Genomic DNA, 19,590 nt, shown 5'->3' on the forward strand with positions numbered 1-19,590 from the left:
GGAGAGAGGAAAGGGACTGGTCCTTTTCACCTGAAGCAAACTTTTAGAAGCAAACTTTCAATTCATTTCAAACGTTTCTGTGAAAGCACAGGTTGATTAAGAAAAAAATTTCACAAGTACTTTATCAAGTATGTCATGCTGACTCAGTCCTTTGCTCTTGTTTATGGTGAGTGAATTGTATCCACAGACTTATATGCACAAATTGCAAATAATTTATCAAATTAAATCTTTTCCTTTATTTTACAGGGTGCCTGCCTGAAGGAAATAGCAGAGCTGAAGGCTGTGTTGAATGGGTACTGTATGAAAGGGGCTCTTGTGGTGGTGAGTTAGGCTGGAATACAACTCGCAGCAGAAAAGGGAAGCATATTTTCAGCATCTCTATGCTGTTGTTTAGATAATGTGTTTTACTGAAGTTTTTCTAAAATTGTTATTAAAAAAACCCAAACAACAAACTAACCAAAATCTTACCACATCATGGAAACTGCTTGGTTTCCTGCAAGGTGACTTATGAAAGCAGACAAATTCTGCTGTGCAGCTTCTTTGGATTGTTTTGCGCTCTGTTTGGAGAAACCTTTAATGATACAATGCTGTAATTGCTGCATGAACCTTTGTTCTAGAGATGAATGTATTTAGAAAAGAGGATCATAGCTATAAAACTATGAATCCTTAAAAGAAAAGGAGCAAATAAAAGAGTTCTGTGGAAGTTTGGATTATGTAGAGAAACTAGCTTTTAGTTGCAGGTTGGCTGTGTCCTTGGGCCAGCTGTTGTTTAGGCCTTGTAGTTCTTGTATGTAGCTACTAACCATGTAAGGAAGTGTTTATCTTAGTCAAGGAATGTGTTAAGTGATAAGAGAGGATCTGTAGCAGCAAAACCAGGCCGAGCTGGTTCTATGGTTTGTGAAGAAATGCCAAATAAGGGATGTGTACCAAATCTAGGGGGTCACAGAGTGAACCATGGGATGAAGAGGAGTGAAGAGGAAGTAATGACCACAGACCATCAAGACAACCACCTAGAGGCCTAACTGCACAGCCATAAAAGGACACCGTAAGGTCCCGGGAAGACTCGTACATACGCAAATAATTCTGGGAAATGTAGTGAATCTGTATAGCTATGTGACATAAAATGGGACCTGTGAAATAGTTTGGGATGCACGTTAGGTGGAGCGATCCCCCGTGCATCCGGCACTGCAGTAAATAATGCCTGCTTCTTAATACTACATTGCTGTTAAGGAGTTGTAGTCCCAGGTTTTGGTGACATTAGGAATCTCATCTACAGACTTTGTTCTTTATCCTAATACTTGTCCTTCCAGAATGTCTTCTACCTGAGGAATTAAAAGCTTTTTGCAGGTTTTGTAGGAGTTGTCTTTGTCAAGATACAGGCCTTGTGAGAATGGGGTGGAAAGTGCTCTGTAGGCTGCATGCTGGATGGTCCTTGGCGTACCTGGACAGTCCCCACTTAGGTTTCCATCCCCTTCAGCTGCCAGCGGTTGCAGGGGATGGAAATTCCTTTAGGATGTGGCAACGCTGTCCTGGAGAGAGGAGTTATGCAGGGATTCATTTCACAGAAACAACTTCCAAGGTGGATTTTCTTTCCATTTAGTGTTAAACTGAGTGTGTTTCACAGGTAAATAGTGCTGAGCTCAGCTGTGTGGCCTAAAGTGGAGTTTGCCCCATGTTTTATAGTTGCTGGTTCTACGTTAGAGTAAGGAGGGCAGGCAGTAGGCTTTGGTATTGTACTGTCTAAAAGAGCAGTAGTTGTTGAATAAAACTGAGAACTTTTTCATAGTTACTCTTTATATGATGATGAATATTACCCAGTATATTTGCTGCCTCATCAATGCTAAATGTATCAATGACTGGGTATTCTGTAGCTAAATCTCATTTAGAAATAATGATGTCTCCAGCCATTGTGAAGTGGCATCATTGTGCAATATCCCTGTGCTTTGTAAGTAACTTCAGAAACATAAAGATCTTGGTGGATAGCATTTTCTTTAATGTGTTAATGTATTCGCACATCTGGTTTGGCCAGTAAGAACAGAGGACAGTTTGCTTCTGGAGAAGATGAGAGAACTGCAGGAAGCCCTTGAGAAAATCTCCCTCGCGTAGCTTGGCCTCAACTGTTCATGAGAATGGAGCAAGGTTACCAGCTTCCCAGCAGAGACCAGTGGATGTTGGGTCAGGTATGCAGATTGCAGAGGCATCATTGCCTGTGCTCAGAAACATGGTCAGTCACTGAGATAAATTTGTTCTGCCCCAGACTCAAAACTGTTGGCATGTGGTTGGTGATTATTGGCTTCTGAAAGCAGTGGTGCAACTTGGCTGTCTCAGTTTTAAACAGTTTCATTATTTTATGCATGCACTTTTATTATCCAGTGAGGAATGGCTCTAGCTGTTACAATCAATTAGAAAAGTCTAGATACTCCTTTCAGAAGCTGCTCAGCCCCATGAGTGAAGTTGCACGGCTGGTTTGAAGCTGAAGGCTATTTCTGTGCAACATTGAGCTGCCTTTCGGTGGGAAAGGGAGGAAAGGGAGCTGTGTGGACAGGCAAGCCTGTGTGCTGCATGGGTAGTTCTGCTGCTAGTTCTCAGGGTTAGAAACAAGCTGGAGCAGGCAAACAGGTACCCAGCCAGCTACACGAGGAGGGTTAAACTCAGCTTCAGCTTGCTAGGCCAAAATTAAATCAGCCTTAACAGGGTATGAGGAGAAAGGAATTCACCCAGGAATAAACTATGTATCTAGTTAACAAGCAAGGGCTATGGGAAATTCTGACTGAGGAAACTAAATGGACAAGGATTTAAAATAAGAGGTTTTTCTAGTCTTCATAGTGGGTGACTCTGCAAATTTATTTTCTGAGTTTTATTTAAAGTCTTAACTGCTTAGTATCTCAGCTCTGATACTCACGTGCTTCTGGTCTGACTGCCTCAGGAGGTATCACAGTTTTGCAGTATCATAAACCTTATGAACCCATTGATAGCCATTTCTTAATAATGGATATTTTGCAATGGCATGATAAGCAGGCCTGTGGTGTCAGCCAGACTAGCCTTAGCGCTTTGTGCTGAAATTCTGCTGTGTAATATTTGGAATTGCTTTTTTTTCCTTAGAAAACTCTTTGGAGTTCAAAACCCCAAAATGGCCATCAACAAGCAATATGTTAACTCACACCTAGCTGTTTGCGTGGCCCCTTGAGCGTTAGACCTGAGAGCTCATCACTTGGCTAGCTGTGGTGGTGCCCTTGGCAATTCCAGTACTTTCAGGGATAAAGTTGTTACTGGACTGAGCTCCCCAGAGCTGAATTCAATGAATGACACACACACACACACACACAAACAGCTATAAGAGCTGATTTTTCTTTATTTGCTTCTACTGCTTATTACAAACATCACTTGTGTATCTTTCATCCATTTTAGAAAATGTAAGATGGCCTAAAATACTCATTTAAAAGTATAATTATATATATATATATCTAATGCATATATAATATGCATTAAAAAACCCTTTGTGAGAACCATGTACATCTGTATGTATGGAAGGCTATGTTTGAAAAGACAGTGATGATCTGAATGTGGTAATGGGATGGTCTGTAACAATTCGTTATGCTGGCAACTCAAATTTCCTAGCTGTGTTAGCTGTGTGGTTCCTTATTGTTAATTGGTAACCTGCTTAATCTTACTAACCTTCTTGTGAACCTGCCTAACTATTGTTAGTAATCGGCTTATTGTTAGAAAGCTCTAACTATTAGTAGCAAGTTTTGAGTCGTGCAAGTGCAAATACGCTTGTTTTGAGTTCTGTTGACAACTGGCTTTCATGATACCATTTGTGTTCATGAAATTAAACATGGGGTCATTTACAGTCTTAATTATCATTAAACAACAGTATTTCTTGCCTGTTAATGTTTGCCTTCTCTGAACTACAGCGGCTTAAGTATAGGAGGGATTTTCTCATGTGGCTATTCCTGGGATGCAGTTCTTTGAGATGCTGATTGTAACTGGCCAGCATGAAAAAGGTGAAGTCCTGCTTGTCCCTGTCATCTCCTAATCTCACCCCCTCCATTTGGCTGGGCTGTTTTAGTAAGTTAATTTGGGTCAGTGAAAGTGTCTGAAAAACAGGGAGGAAAATAAAGCATGGGGAGAACGGAGCTTGTGCTCTTTGGGCACAAGCAAGCTGTTTTATATGCACAGCTGGCTATGAAAGGATTTACTCTGAGAGTGAAAAATGAGGTACTTCCTCTGAAATATGCAGAGATGCCCAGTAAGACTGGACTGGTTTTTTTTTTCTGTGTGTTTGTGCACACTTAGCACAGTGGAAGCCTCTTAATACTGTTACTGCTCAATACAGAACTAATATTTTTCTGATACTATTGCAGGTCTGTTCTGATCTGACATTCCTCAAACACCTGAAATTCCTATTGAAGAAAGAAGCAATTTTGAGTTTTGCTGGAGTGTGCAAGGGCTTTTTCTTTCCTAAAGCCAGGTGATTCTCAAAATACTATACAACCACAGATCTAAGACTGAAATTCCACTGAAGGGTGAGGAGGACAGACATCAAACCCTTTCCAATTTTATCTGCATGCTAACATTTGCAGCTGCTCTAACTTGTAATAATGGACTAGTTAGTATTCCTGCACAAATGTGTTTTGCATACAAAACTGATGTTTGACTTAAATTTGTGGGCAACTGTATAGACATACTTTTAGAAATAATTTTTAATATATATTTTGATCTTTATAGTGCTTATTATCTGCTAAGCTCAGGCAAATATTTTGCTTTCTGTCATTCCAGCAGCCTGAGGATTCTGAATGAGACTATAATTAAATAATTTCAAAATAGTGATGACTTCAAACATTTTTTTTTCAAAAAGTTGAATTATATTGTTGTTCTCTTCATTTGGAGCAGCTGTAAAAGGTGGTGATGTAACTTTTTTTTTTCTTAAAGGAAAAAAGAACGTAACATCCTGCTTGATATTATGGTAATTATGTACATGAGAAGATGGTTTCTAGAGGAAGTGTTATCGTACATATGAAGAATGCTTGAGAAATGCAGGTAAATTTGGAATGCAAACCAAAAGGTAGAAACACCCCTAAAAGAGGGGTGATTGGCTGCCCAAAGCTCAAGATGTTGTTTAACAGTTCACAGTAGCAACTCTTCTTGCTCCCATAGCCTCACTGGAGTCCAGCTAGGGAGTGTGCTTTTGGAGCCTGTTTTTCAAGATTTATATTTAATATTATATTTATATATTGAGTTAGATTATATATAAATAGAAAGAAATATTTATATATCGAGTTAGAAATATATAAAAATATACATATAAGTAGGCTTGATGTACAACCTGTCAATATTAATATTTTAGGACTGTATTTAGTCCTAAAATGAGTATTTTAGGTGTGGGTGCTGAACAGTCACACAGGGCACGGCATGTGGCTGTAACTTAAAAGTAATCCTTATTTCTCTGTGGGCCTTGTACCTCTGTTTGGTTTACTTGACAGTGATATTCCTTTTCCTGTAGAATTTGCTACTGCTAAAAACATACCATTTCCGATGTCTCTAAACTTCAGCAAACACAGATGGTTTATTACAGTGTAGGTCCTATGACCTTATGACCATTTTCAGCCTGGGCTTGCCAGATATTAGAGCCTTTTCATAGCAACTGCACTGCCTGCGAGCACTACACTTCCAGGATCTGTATCCCTTTCCTGGGATGTGTATCCCCACTTGCAAGCCAGTGCCTTGCAGCCGAGTGATAATGCTGACCCTTGAGACTGGCTGTAACACCAGCCTTCTCCAGCGCGGTGGATACGGCTACAGCTTATCTCTGTGGGAACCTGTTGGCGGGTGTAAGCAGATACGCAGTGGGAGGCTTAGTACAGAATTTCCAACCAAGGCTATTGCTCATATTCAGTACCATGAGAATCACTCAGAAACCCAGAATGGGATCTGCAGTGTTTGTGGACATAAAAGACATAAAAGTATTTCCAGTCCTGCTGGAAATACCGTGTCTGCCATATCCTTTGATTCTGTCACCTTTTTTTATGATCACATTTTGTGGTACAATATCTGTTGCTCAACAAGTCACCTGGGTCTTTCTCCTTAGAGCTTCAGGTGATGAATTTCCATTAAAAAAATGTTATTCTTGCGTTTAGAAATTACTGTTTAATACTGCAGTCTACATGTGAAGTTATCTTCTTCTTCCCCTGTGGTATTTTTAAACCTGTTTTTGGATACACCTTTCTCATTTTCTTTGCAAATTTTTGAACATGTTTCTACTTCTGTGCTGTGGCCATTAATTAAAATATTAAAGACAGAATATTCAGTAATCTGTGAGAAACTTTTCTGTTCTTCTCAGTCCTGCTAGGTGGCTTTCCTGAAAGTACAACTTGCATCATTTCTCCTGTAATGGGCTTTTTACCTTAAAATGTTGTATTATATCGTCTTTTATGAACCAAATGATATCTTTTTTCCTCCATGTTAATTGCATCAAAACATTTTGACTTCTGACAGGAAGTACCGCATATTCTATTTTCCTTTCTATGGTACTACCCTGCATCCTGTAATTTACCAAAATCCTAGATTTGGATTTTCATGTTGAAGGTACAGGTTTTTTTTCCTTAAAAAAAAATTTCCTTTCAGTGCCACAATCCTATTAGTTTTTTCCTGTTTTGTCTATGCTTTAAACCATCCTCCCTGCCAGAAAAATAAAAGAAGATCAAATGATGACTGGAACAATAGGCCAGTCCAAAAAATATCCCATGACAGTGTGATGTATGTGCCTCATTCTTTGTCTGAAGAATTTTTCTTTGGTGTACTTTGCTTCATGGGGTTTAATTCATCCTGACCTGTCTCTCGCCATTTTTGTTCTGTCATCTGTGATTTTTCTTTGCTGTTTCTTTCCTTTTTAATTCCTTATTGGCACACTTACCCTTTTCTTGTTTGTAATGCAATTTCTGAATGTTTTTTTTGACTGCAGTTTCATTATTCTTCCGCTTTCAAAATCTGTGCTGCTCAAAGTGATTTTCATAAATGGTTCCTTTAATATCTCAAAGTTTGAACTCTGCAATCTTTTCCCAATTAAAGAATCCTACTATGTATTGTCATATGAAAACCAAACTACCTTCTTGTCATATAAAAACCATTCTCTATCTTTGATCATTCTCGTTGCCTTCTTCCCATTACATAATAAATCCCTTTTAAGATGGGAGGACCAGGACCACACACAGTATTCAAGATGTAATTGCTTTGTTTCATTTTATAGTACTATATAGTTTAGGAGTATTTTTTTACCTTCATGTGCATTTATTTGCACTTATTAAAACTTCTGTAATTTTCATAAGATCCTTCAGCATTTTTTTACAGTCATTTTCATTTTTTCACAGCATTGAATAACTCTGTGGCCTCAGCAAACTCTTTGGAATGGATACGACAGATCCCTTCGGAGTACGCTGAACAGTCTTAATCTCATTGCATGTCTGCCAATAACTGCATTTACACTGTGAAAACTGACCTTTTCTTTCCTAAACTTTTAACTAGTTACTAATTTATGAAGACCTTTCTTTTCCTACAATCAGGCTGGTTTCTTTAAGATCCCTTGATAGCAAATTGTGTCAAATACTTCCTGGAAATCTAGGTTAACCTTGGTAAATTCTTGGTAAACCAAGTGTCAGTCGGATCCCTTTAGTCCACATGATTCTGCTTGAGTTTTTTGGAAATGCTAAAAAAGTCGAGACATAACCTCCAAAAGCTGTACTGCCCTGTCCTTGTTGTATCATATTTATCAGTGTTCATTAATTTGGTTATTGTTAAGGTTAATATAGTAAAAAATTGGTGAAAAACCCAATCTAAGTTATACATAGGTCCCTAACTCCTCCTAAAACCTTTAAAAAAAAAAAGGGCATTTGTTGTTACTTCCAGTTCAAAGGAGTCCTAGTAATGTTTTCAGTCTCTGTATTAACAGTTCAACAATTACATATTTATTCTTTTACAACACTTAGTTGAGTGCTGTCAGATCTTAGAAACTTGATCTTTTTTCTGAGGAAAAAAATCTTCAAGTAATGTTTGAAAAAAAACCCCAACCCATTATTTAGAGCTCCTCTGCCTTCTTTCAAAAAAACCTGATTTCCCATAGAGACAAGAATCAGTAATACGTAACTGTGAATTCAATAACATATTGTACAGAATTACAGAACACGGACAAAGACAAGCAAACCAACCTCAAGTTTGTATTGTGGGGCTGTCAGGTATAACTAGAGATTGTAAACAGCTATTTTCCTTATGAAGTAATGATTCATATTTTCATTTATGACATGTATATAATGTATATTTTATTTAAGTAAAAAAATGTTTCACATTCACAATAATTATGCTCACACTTCAAAAATAAATAAAAGTAATAACGTTTAAAAAATTCCAAACATTGTTACACAGTTTCTCAAAGTCAGGAGGAGGAAATAATAACAGATTTAGCTAATGCTCTTGCATGCAGCAAGGAAGAAAATAAAAAATAATCCCTGTTGTTAGTCATTGCAGATGCTTTTTCAAACCTGGTAGTGTTAACAAATGCATTTACTATTCAGTGAACAGGTTCTGAGCACCTGTGCAATGCTGCGTTATACTCTGTCCTGACGAGGCTTGCTTGCAATCCTTGTTTGTGGTCTGGTATTATGTGGATGCATTCTTTCCTAACACTGCATATGACAGGGTAGCAAGAAAGCTAGTCATAGGAGGAGAAGGTGCTACTATCATAAAGAAGAAAAAAACAAAACCCTTCTATTTTCATTCTTTGTTGTGTAGCAGCTAAGTCCTGAGTAGCAAGTGTGTAAGAAAAGGTACTAAAGCACTTATTTCCATACTTCCATGCAACTAGAGCTGCTTGGGCTGCATTTTCCCCTGGTGTATTAAGATTCTCTCTTTACAGTGTATGTTTACTGTCTCAATAAAGAAATTTGAATATTAACGTCAGCGTTTGTTATTATGTTATGCAGAATGATTTTACATGATCCACGGGAAGAGCTCTTCAAAACAAAAGGAGTTGAAAGAACAGTTTTGGGGTTTGGTTAGGTAGTCATACAAGATCTGCAGCATAAATGCTATTCTGCTGACTGACTCCTCTGCCTTACTTGTGAGTGTTAAAATTCTTTGTGAAAGTTTAAGTGGCTCCTCTCGGTGCATTCTAGGCATTTTCTTCACTATAGGGAGAGCAACTGCAATACTCTTTAATACTTCAGTTAGAGGAAGTAGCTGAATTGATAAAACAGCTTGTTTCCTCCAAAACCAGTGATCTTTTCTGGCCCTGGCATTCAGCTGACCCATCACTGAGCCGATTCAGCTCACTGAAGCGGGCAGAAGACAAACCCCCGGGGAAGAAGAGGGAGGAGCTGAACAGATCAGCTTTGGCCATATTGTCTGACTGCACAAGTTGTCTTCCTAGCAGCTGCTCTGCTAAAACCACTCTGAGGGCCTGTACAACAAACCCTCGTCTATTCGTTGCCATCCCAGGTGTTGCAGGAACAGACCCCAGGAGTACTGAAATACCTGAGACTGGGAAGCACTGGTAATGGCAGACTGCTGCTCCAAACGCTCATCTGGCTTTGCCCGCATGTCAAAAGAGCTGGACATAAGACCCGAGTACTTACCAACACAGCACGCAAGACATTGTTATTAAACAGTGGTTGCAGTTCATTTTATGAACAGAGGTACACTAATTGCAGTCACAGAAGACTAGAATAAAGAAGACTAATACAAAAGTAAATTCTTTTCTTGGTGGAAATTAGTAACTTGATCTGTCTTATTGGAAAATAGACACAATTTCTGTGCTGGAAAGACTGTTAAGCTACGAGGTTTACATTCACAGAATTGTGTATCGGTAGCGAAGCACCAAGTTTTTCTTTGGTGTCCGTTTCACTGCCAGCAGTGAAATAGGTTCCTGAGCCCAGGCTGTCCTGCCTGCCCCCCTCTCAGTCAGCTTCGTCATCGCTGGGTTTCTCTTCTGAATCATAATTTTCATATTCCTCATCCTCATATCTGAAGGCACCCTCCGCTTCAGCATCAGACTGACCTTCCTCTTCATGTGACTGGTCAGACTGAGAGCTGGATCTTGACTGCTCCTCCTCTTCCTCTTGGGAATGGCCAAGTGACATGCCTGCCTTTGCTTCCTCTTCCTTCTCCTCATCCTCTTCAGGGTGCTGGTCAGAGGAGGGGCTGGGCCCAGCCTCCTCTGCATGGCACGGCTGATGAGCAGAAGGGCTGGCTCTCGCCTCTTCCTCACCCTCCAGCTCACTGGACTGGCCATCCCGGGTGCAAGTTTTGATGCCTTTCCTCTTCTCTCTCTCCTCTTCCTCCTCCTCACAGGACTGCTCAGACCGAGGACTGCTGTTAGCTGCTTCCTCAAAGGATTCTTTTTCTTTCACTTTATTTTTGACAACTCTGAAAAGACAATTTGCACATGTGATTTTATTTTCAGGTTAGGTGCTTTCAAGTAGGTTTTAAACTACTTTCAGGTAATCTAGGACAAATCCTGGTAGACTTGGCTGGGGTGGAACCAGGGAGATAAAAGGGAAGGTGGGGACACTAGAGTCTCCTTTTATGCTAGAAAGTAACTCAACAGTATTGCTAATATATTTCTTCTTTTTAAGAAAAAAATATCAGTGAAAGTAGTGCAGAATGAAGTGACTTCCTAGCAACCTGCCAGAATTTTTGGTGAAAGGAACAAATAAAAAATGCTTTTCTTCGCTCTTCTTTGAGGTGTGTTACGTAAACATATCCAGTGCTCGCTCTGTTTCATGAAACAGTATTTAATTCAGGAAAACCAATAAAAAATACATACTATTGCTAACGATAGTAAAGCTAACTACCTAGTCAAATATTTACCTGGGAAATATTACCAATAATTAAAAAAAAAACCAAACCTACACATCAAAAATTACTTTCTAGTTACTAGCTACGTGGGGACGGGGGGGGATGGGGAGGGGGGAGAAAGCCTTCAGTAATCTCTACCTTTCTCTGGCATCAGTGGAGATACTAAAATCTTCAGAACTGGAGCATTGTAGCAATTTAGTTGTTTGTCCTTTCTTTGAAACAAACTCTGGGCATATCCCCAGTGCTCTCAGTCTGTTAGAATAATGCTTTTCTGCTGCTATTCTGGCATTTTTCTGTAGGAAAACCACAATGGTTATGTGTTACCTAAATGCATTAAATGCCTGTCTTTCGATACTTTTTTTATATTAATACTCTCTCTCATTAATTGCATCTGATGAGTTGAATGACTATACACTGCAGGGAAGAATGGCAAAACAATACTTGAAAACTTTACACCAGATTTTCCTTTTCTGTACCTAAATCTGGTTTGCTCCCTGCACCTACTGGCTAATGAAGAGTTATGTATTCTGTATATAGCCGGTGAGGGAGGAGGGGAAGATGTGGACATGTAGAAAAAATGCCCTTAAAAAGCAGTATTGATTAACCTTCTTACAGCGCTATTTAACAAATTACATAGATGTGTATCTCTGCCTCTGAAACTGAGGGTGTAAATTCTGTTCCTGCAGGTAGTATCGAAGTGAGGAGGACTCGCCCTCCAATCTACGCAGATGCTCCTGCCCCGCAGCGATGGCAGAGCAGGAAACCCACACAGCCAGAAGGGACGAGGGAACCAGCGATCTATGACTTGCTGCCTCTCTGGGTTTGGAAACGGGGCAGAGCCCACACTACCAGCACATGGTCGTACTGAAATGGAAACAGAAAAATATGCTGCACCTGAGCTTTACAGTAGACTCTAATTTCTTATCACTTCTTTCCCAGCTTAAACCTCTCACATTTCTGCTGTAACTTTTTGTTGTGTTTTCAGTTATCACATGATAACCCTATCGGACAACATATTTACAACAGTCATCTCGGTTCCCTGTGCAAACATGCCATGAATGTTTAATTACAAAATTTAGTAATATTTATACAGAGATGGGGCAGCAGAGATTAAAATGGGCTAATACTGGTGTGAAAAGTATTTTTTAGATATCTTCTAAAAATGTTTGACTAAAATGTCTTTTGCAGTATTTGAAGGTAAGTTTAAGAAGTAATACAGAAGCAAGACAACCTGAGTGACTCTTTCAAAGAGCAACGGCCTTTGGTTTACTCTTTCTTCCATTTCTTGCAACTCTTGCAAATATTCTTGCATTCTCTGTTTCTCATAATTCCTAAGGGAAATAGAGCACAAGAGAAATTATTATTAATTTATCATACAAGTAGTTTTCTACAGCAGCTAAATTGCTCATAACAAACTAAATATTACCCTACTTAAAGACACATAAAAGGTAAATTATTTTATGGTGGTTACAGGGTCTGAGGTATACTGTCTCACTGTCTACAGTAATTGCTTGCCTCTAAGTACTGAACAAAACTGTCTCTGGAGTAGTCACTTTGGATAAGCAGAGAGGTCCTGGCTAGTGAGGTTAAAGAGAGGCTGCCTGAGTTTGCATTCTTTGGGGTTTTTTGGGTACTAAGTGGGTTTTTTTTAATTTGGATACTTAGGGTTTTTTAAATGCTGACTTCATACCGACATATTGCAGTTGTTCTAAGCAAAACAAAACAGAATTTTAGACAGAAATTAGTATTATTAAATAAAAATCAGGACTTTAAGGTAAAGTTTGACGATAAGAATACTGCTACTTTAACCAGTCTGTTTCACAAGAGGGGTGGCCCATTCTCGATCACAGTATGATTTTTTTCCCTAGTTGGTTTTTCAAGGGCCCAATCAGTATAGAAGGATGATGAAACTGTTGATTCCTCAACTGAAATGGTATCTCAGATCATAGCAAGCACTAGATAATCCAGGTAGCGTGGGCTGTAATCCTCGGTGTGTGTCAAAGACACGTTTTTGTGATGATGCCTCTGTACTGGGCCAGCTCTAGCATTACTAAATCAGACACTTAAGGGCAAGTATGAGAACTAGGGAGCATTTTACACTTCTGTCTCCTCCTGCCTCTTTCCCTTGCCATCCTCTGAATTTCTGCAATACGGCTGTGCATTAAGGCAAGTTATTCACCATTCTGAGGGAGTGAACTTCATTGTTGCTACTTGCTTGCTCTCTCAGGCGGCTTTCTACAAACCTAATTATCTGTTAGAAAAGCACTTACATTAATATACCTTATTACCCAGCCTATGCTGAAATAAGCATTATCAAGTTAAGCACTTGTACCAGCCTTAATGCATCAGCACTAGGGAAGTAATCTTGCTTTGTAATAGCATAATTTTATGTGCAGACAAGAATTAAGCATGAGTGTTTTACAATACTCTTGAAATCTGATTAAGCTAAATACTTAATGTGGAGTTCACTGCTGAACGAACTCAAATCAAACCTGTAAACACACCCACTGTCTCTCTTAATTGTCCGCTCTGCTACCGTAACTCAAATTATTTTCTGCTTCTGTCCTAGAGTCAGCAGATCGTCTGCCCAAGGACACTTAAATTACAAAGCTCCTGTTATTAACAGTATCTGCTGGTCATGTTACAAAAGCAATTGTGCTTCAGCTCTTGACTAACAAAATAGTTAGAAGGGACTGCCCTCTTCAACCTGCATCTCTACCACTGCATCTCTGCTCTCCAGGACCCTGTGTAAGCCCTGCTTCTCCTAGACCACTGCTTGCTTTCTGTGTGTGCTTTGGCTTCAGCTGTCTTTGGGGGAGGCTGTAGGCGGGTGCAGGTGTACGCTGGATAGTCACTGGCTGCCCCTGTGGCCAAGCAAAATGCTTGTTACAGCGCTGCTTCTAGCATATCCCGGCTGAGCCACTCCACTTCATGCTTTCAGCAGGTGAGAATGCACGTGCTTCAGTTCCTGCTCCATTTTCTCTTTCTGGTCACAGTGAAGCAACATTGGTGGTGAATAACCATTAGAAAGTTTGCTGGTGGAACAACCTGCAGTATTGTCTCGCAGGCGGTGCTGCACTATTTTAGCAAGTTTGCTTATAACAGCCCAGAGTTTAAAGTCTGTTAAGAATATATCCACAGTTTTCTGTTTGAGCTATACAGAAAGAAGAGACCAGTGTAAAGCAAAAAAAGAAATGAGGAAACCTTATTTGTAACCTTTCAACTCAGCCACAAAGACTGCCCTAGCCTCCACCCTCATTTCAGAACGATCTCTGTCCTGAACCGCATTCAAAATGCCTTAGAATTTAGTATGGTAGCTTAGAAGTTGCTAATCCAAGCTATGACTCTTGTAATCAGGCCTATCTCTTTACCATTCACCCTCATAGTGTTTTGCCCTACTACTGTCAGTTACTGGCAATGTGCCTGGTTACTGGGAATTAGGATTCACAGGCACTGCCCAAGAATCCTGCCTGTGCCTGAAGCAGCAGGTGCAGAGCAGTCGGTACCTCTCGCTGTCTGCACCTAACAGCGCCTTACATGGACGGTACTGCTGCAGTGCCACCATGCCAAGGCAAATTATAAACCTCACTAAAGACTCAGTCAAACAGGACTAATATTTCCCACCCCCCCACCCCCCCCCCGGGGTTAAAAAGAACAAGAAGCAGCAATGGCTAAATTAGCCACAAATGCAAGGTCAAGCAGCACTCCCGGAATTAGATCAGCATCAGGGAGCTGGAGCCACCTGGCCGGCTAGCTTACCGCACGCTGAGAAGGCACGGATGCTTTTCCCTGTGTACTACTTTTCTCAGTCACATCGGAACAATTTTTGTATCTCTGCTAAAGTTAACTTTGGATCCCACTCCTCCGAAGCACCAGCAGCTTCCTAGTTAGCTGCTGACAGGTGTGCCAAGTTAAAATAAAATTCCTGCTCCAATTTTCCCTTCTTAAGTGGGTTCACAAAGTGAACTGTGGCAGTTTTGCTACTGTAGGAGACAGCTAGCACTGAAGTTGTACCAACACCCATCAATCCAGCAGCGCAAGGATATTCTGTAACTACACTGTTCCTTTTCCTTTTGATTTTCCTTTAAAATTTTCCTAGTTAGTTGGTATGTCAACTGAGAAAACACGGGAGTCTCCTGGTAGCTAATCTATAATACTGTAAGGTGGAACATATAGAGCGAAATCATTAGAACAGGCAACAATTTCCCAGTTGGAATTTGGCCACTTTTTTAACTAGCTGCTTGTACAGTGTATAATTTATCAAATGTGTAAACCTGTAAACTTAGACTATGCTATTTTTTTACATTGTATGTTTAACATACAATGTAGAATGAGAGGTTCAGGATTCAGGGGAATGCACAAAATACCTTAATGTTTTTAATTTGGATTTAGACATTTGAGCTAGGCTCTGATGTGGGTCATTGGCCTCAGCCCGAACTGTTACAATTTTCTGGAGTTTTTTCGTTCTTTGTTTCTGCTTTGTTCTGTTCCTTTTATGTTGTTCTTCCAGCTTTCTCTTTTCCTCAAGTGAATTCCTAGTGGAAAAATAAACTAAGGCTGAATTGATTTTAAATCAAGAGCAAGACTCCAAAGGAGATTCAAAAGAGAAAAACAGGGTGGAAACACGATTGGCATAAAAGGACACAAGCTATGTACCATTTTAAGGGATTCTGGCATACATACCCTAGGAAACAGCAGCCAGTTGTCCCTTTCCGATGGGTGTTCTGAGAAAGATGCACTACTGTTTCTTTAACAATCATAAGTACTAATTAAGTCCTCTATTTAAATATTTTAAGTTTTATATTATAATTAAGCCCTTATTAACTACATATGTAGAAATACAAAAGAAGTTGCTCTTATTAAAGTTTATATAAAATGGAGATCGTCACTAAAGTAGTCACCTTATGGCTTGCAGCCGTCGTCTCGTGGATTCTGTGATTTTTGGCAATTTATATTCTCTGAATCCTGAGAGAGGTGAATTTGCACTCGAATGTCTCATTTCCGGTTTACGTCTTGGAGAGGCATACGGCCAGCGTGTTTCTTTCAACTTCTCTTCATCCTCTTGGATGTCCTTCAAGATCTTCCCCTTGTTTGAGGGAATATATGGAGTCCGAAGGTTGAAAGGTTCACAGACTGTAAGGTGTTTCACTTGTTTTTGTTGCAGGAGCCGTTCCTGAAATTTCTGGTGTAGTAGTTCAAAATCTGGAACGCTTGCTTTGATCTGGGGTTTGTGTTGTGTTTGCCTTGGTTCCACGCATTTGTGTTTCTTCTTATTATTACCTTTTAAAGCCAGTCTGCTGTTGGGTAGAGATGAATTACGTAGCAACTCTTCAGCTCTCATCCTGATCCTGATTTCTCTGTACAGCTCTTCCTCCTTTAGCTTGTCATTAACAGCTGGACTGTAAACACATTTAGGAACTGGTTTTGCCTTGAACAGTTTTGTTTTCTTTTCAGGTGTGGAAAGATCTCTTAACTGCATTTTCCTGATTTCATTCCTTTGCTTCTCTCGTTCCATGAATTTAAATGGTTTCTGAGAAGCCAAAAGCCTGAGTTTGCTTCTCTCTTTCATGGACCTCCTGCGTTCTTCATTTTGTTGCACAATTTCATGGTAGAGTGGAAGGAAGACGGCAGCGGGCACTGGATTGGCTCGAAATTTTTTCTGACACTCTGCTTCTTCCTCTAGTTGCTTCTTCAATAAGTTCTTTTCTATTTCAATCTGTGACTTTGATTTGACGTTCTGTTCTTTTTTTCTAGCTTCTCTGATAGTCATCTGGAAAGGCCTGGGCACAGTAACTTTTGGTGACCATGCTTTCTGTTTCTTCCGTATCATTCTGAAGGCTGGCGAGCTTGGTAAGCTGTGTTTGGTGCGGGAGATGTAGTCTTCCACAGAGAACCCATCCCACATTTTTTCGATCCGTTGCTTAGCAAATGCAGATGATTCAGTGTCACTACCATCTTCTTCAAACACTGATTCTCTGTCAGACCCATCAGATATGCTTGAGCCTAAGGGATCACTTAAGTCAGAGTCTGAAAAGGATTTGTGCAAATTTAGAGGCTGATACAAGCTCTTCTCCCAAGTTGGCCTTTAAAAAAGGAAAAAAGAAATTGTTTTGGGTCCAGTCCAACAGTGATGCAAAACTTCCACTTTAAGGTATTAAAACCAAAAATTAACAGCACTGGTGGGATGAGTAGAGGAGGAAGAGATGGGAAAAGAGAAGCACACTGGGCACTCACGCCAGATCACAGTTTTAAGTAAGTGCCGATCACGAACAAGTCAGCACTGCTCAAGAAAAGGCACTGCGCTCTACTAAACACGTTGCCCAGTCTCTGCTGCACCCACACTTGTAAATCTCAGTCCGTTAGCAAGGTGAATAAGCATCATTTATTCTTAAAACTAACTTTTCTGTGATTATCTGCTTATAGCAGATGGGGGGAGTAACACTTTCCAGCCCCAGAAAAAAAGCCTGTTGTTTTACAGATGTCTGCAAAGCATCTGAAAATCTTCAGATAAGGCACCGCTAAACTTACCTACAACACCTCTTAGAAGCGGCATTTTTCTTGTCCAGGGGTTGTGTTCCTTTTAAATGCGGTTTATTCCGATACATACTTTCTAATTTTGCCATGGTCTCCAAGTGGGCGTTCTTCAACTCTTCTAGCTTCAGGTAATATTCCTGATTTGAATGGCACATTTTGGAGACGTCTATCCACTCGTCACAGTCTCCGTTTTGAGAGACAGTTTGCTCTTTGTCGGTATTTGAATTCAACTCAAAACCACCCTAGAAGAGAGATGTTTGTAAAATTTTCTCACTGTTAGAAGAAAGGGGAACAAGCTTCTTAGCATTGCTTTATCCTAATTAAGTCTAAGGAATGAGCCAGTAACACCAAATAGATAATGTAAGTGCAGCGTTACACGGAATAATCTTACTGCATGATATTTTATATCCTAGTGGTCCTGTTTAAAGCATGTAAAAATTCCAAAGTCTATCCTGTAATGAATATATTTATACCAGGAAATAAGATCAAAAGAACTTAATAAAAGAAAAAAGTTTAACTATTTTGTAAAGTGTAATTTTTCCTTGATCACTATGCAGCTCTAAAAAAGCCCTTATTTAGAAGCAAACAAAACCACAACAGAACCTTCTCTGCCTCCCATTTCCACAAGCATCCTAAAAGTAAGTCCTTAGATATCTTGTGTATTAATGTTTATTTTCATAATTTACTGTGAAACAACAGGGATTCTGCACAGCTTATGATTCCAACACTGGCTGCTTGCAGCCGTTTGCAGGTAAGCACGTTCTTTAGTTATTTTTAAAGCTTACAGAAGTTAGAGAAGTTGTTCAAACCAGGTTAGTCTGCGTTACAAAGGCTTCCTTTGTGTTATTTCTAAGCACCGTGTTTTGAAAAATTAAGAGCACAGGTTTTTTTATCAAAAATTAAAGTGATATTTTTTCACACAGAGGGATTTTTATAAACTGACATTCCAACAAAATTACTTTATGTTGTCAGGTTTTCACTGCAACAGTCTCTGACTCGTTTTTTTCCACTGCATAGCGACCTAACAACAGGAGTTACAGGAGCAAAGAGGTAAATGTGAAGAGCCGTTACGGAGCGCAGTGCTCTGCACCCGCTCCCCGACGCTGCGTATGACCCTCCTGTTCGGAGCCACCCGGGCTCCTGCCCGGCCCCGGGCATCTTCTCCCCTCTGAGCGCCGCGGTGCAGCAAGCTGACGAGGAGGCTGGCGCTGCGCCCGGCCGTCGGGCAGGTTCCTGCGCCGCTGCGTGGCTGCGCGGGGGTGGCGGCATGGGGGTACTGGTGGGTGGGTGTGCAAGTGGGTGGGTCAAGGGGGTACTGGTGCGTGGCTGTACGGCTGAGCGGGTGCGTGGGTGTACTGGGGGGTGGGCGTGCAGGTGGCTGGGTGCGTGGGTGTACTGGGGGGTGGGCGTGCAGGTGGCTGTGTGCGTGGGTGTACTGGGGGGTGGGCGGCTGCGCGTGCCTGTGCCACAGGTCGCCGCCCAGCGGCGCAGACGCGAGCGAGAGGCCGTGCGGGCTCCCATCCCGTGCTGAGCCCATCGCCCGGCCTCAGGCCTCCCGCGCCCCCCGGCTGCCCCTCCCCCCCCGGCGGTACCTGCGCGGCGCGGGGCGGCGGCCCCCGCTCGTACAGCGCGGCGGGCGTGCGGCGGCGCGGGTGGAGCGGCGGGCGCACGCAGGATGCGGCCAGGCGCGCGGCGCGGTGCGCAGCCTCCATGGCGGGGCGGAGCCTCCGGGGCGGCCGGGCCACGCCCCGCGCCTGGGCGGCAGCGGGAGGAGCGGCGGGAGCGCCGGCCGCCCTGCCCGCCCCCCGCGCCGGCTCCCCCCGGGCCGGCTCCCCCCGCGCCCGCGCCCGGTAGCCCCGCCGAGGTGGCCGCGGTTGCGCCGCGCTCCCCCCGCCCGGCCCCGCTCTGCGCCCCTCGAAGTTCTGCAGCATCTTCTCCCGCCCCCGCGTCTGTACTTCAGCGATTCCAGCACGGGGGTAACCGGGATCGGCGGGAATAGTCTCCCAACTCGGCACAGAGGCGTTACCGAGCCACACGTTTATGGTAGTGGAATTACGAGTATTTTTACCGTAAAGAAGCAGATGAATAGATTAAATCACACACACCAGTTGTTCTAAGTCTTGTCAAGAACTGGAAGTTCGCGCTATGGCAGGCAAGCTTTAATGGACGTTAACACCCAAGCTACAAGAGATCATCGCTGGATGTCCTATG

General features: G+C 41.6%; 1 protein-coding gene and 1 long non-coding RNA gene across 10 annotated transcripts in view; one reads left to right on the plus strand and one right to left on the minus strand.

The window, feature by feature from the left end:
- The window catches only part of LOC114012506 (uncharacterized), a 36,793-nt gene extending 24,799 nt beyond the window's left edge, over positions 1–11,994 (plus strand). For 5 of the 8 annotated variants that reach the window (XR_003554994.2, XR_003554993.2, XR_003554987.2 and 2 more), the window contains 5 exons: positions 247–2,180; positions 3,915–4,004; positions 4,365–4,526; positions 4,933–5,040; positions 11,532–11,994. This is a non-coding gene — a long non-coding RNA (uncharacterized LOC114012506). The remainder of the gene's footprint in view (positions 1–246; positions 2,181–3,914; positions 4,005–4,364; positions 4,527–4,932; positions 5,041–11,531) is intronic. The other 3 variants (XR_008749171.1, XR_003554991.2, XR_003554986.2) reach the window with 2 other exon arrangements.
- Positions 7,746–19,179, minus strand: FAM161A (FAM161 centrosomal protein A). 2 transcript variants are annotated; one of them, XM_055816164.1, is made up of 7 exons: positions 18,972–19,179; positions 17,374–17,621; positions 15,747–16,928; positions 15,213–15,380; positions 12,077–12,176; positions 10,984–11,138; positions 7,746–10,413 (listed from the first exon to the last, which is right to left on the minus strand). In XM_055816164.1, exons 1-7 carry the CDS (start codon positions 19,089–19,091, stop codon positions 9,945–9,947), a joined length of 2,442 nt encoding a protein of 813 aa, XP_055672139.1. In that variant the 5' UTR covers positions 19,092–19,179; the 3' UTR covers positions 7,746–9,944. The 2 variants fall into 2 exon arrangements, with proteins under 2 accessions (XP_055672139.1, XP_055672140.1); XM_055816165.1 differs by lacking the exon at positions 15,213–15,380 and having other exon boundaries at positions 7,747–10,413; positions 18,972–19,177.
- Between the last annotated feature and the right edge of the window lie 411 nt (positions 19,180–19,590).

The sequence above is a fragment of the Falco peregrinus genome, chromosome 11, assembly GCF_023634155.1.
Source record: "Falco peregrinus isolate bFalPer1 chromosome 11, bFalPer1.pri, whole genome shotgun sequence".
Taxonomy (NCBI): Eukaryota; Metazoa; Chordata; class Aves; order Falconiformes; family Falconidae; genus Falco; species Falco peregrinus.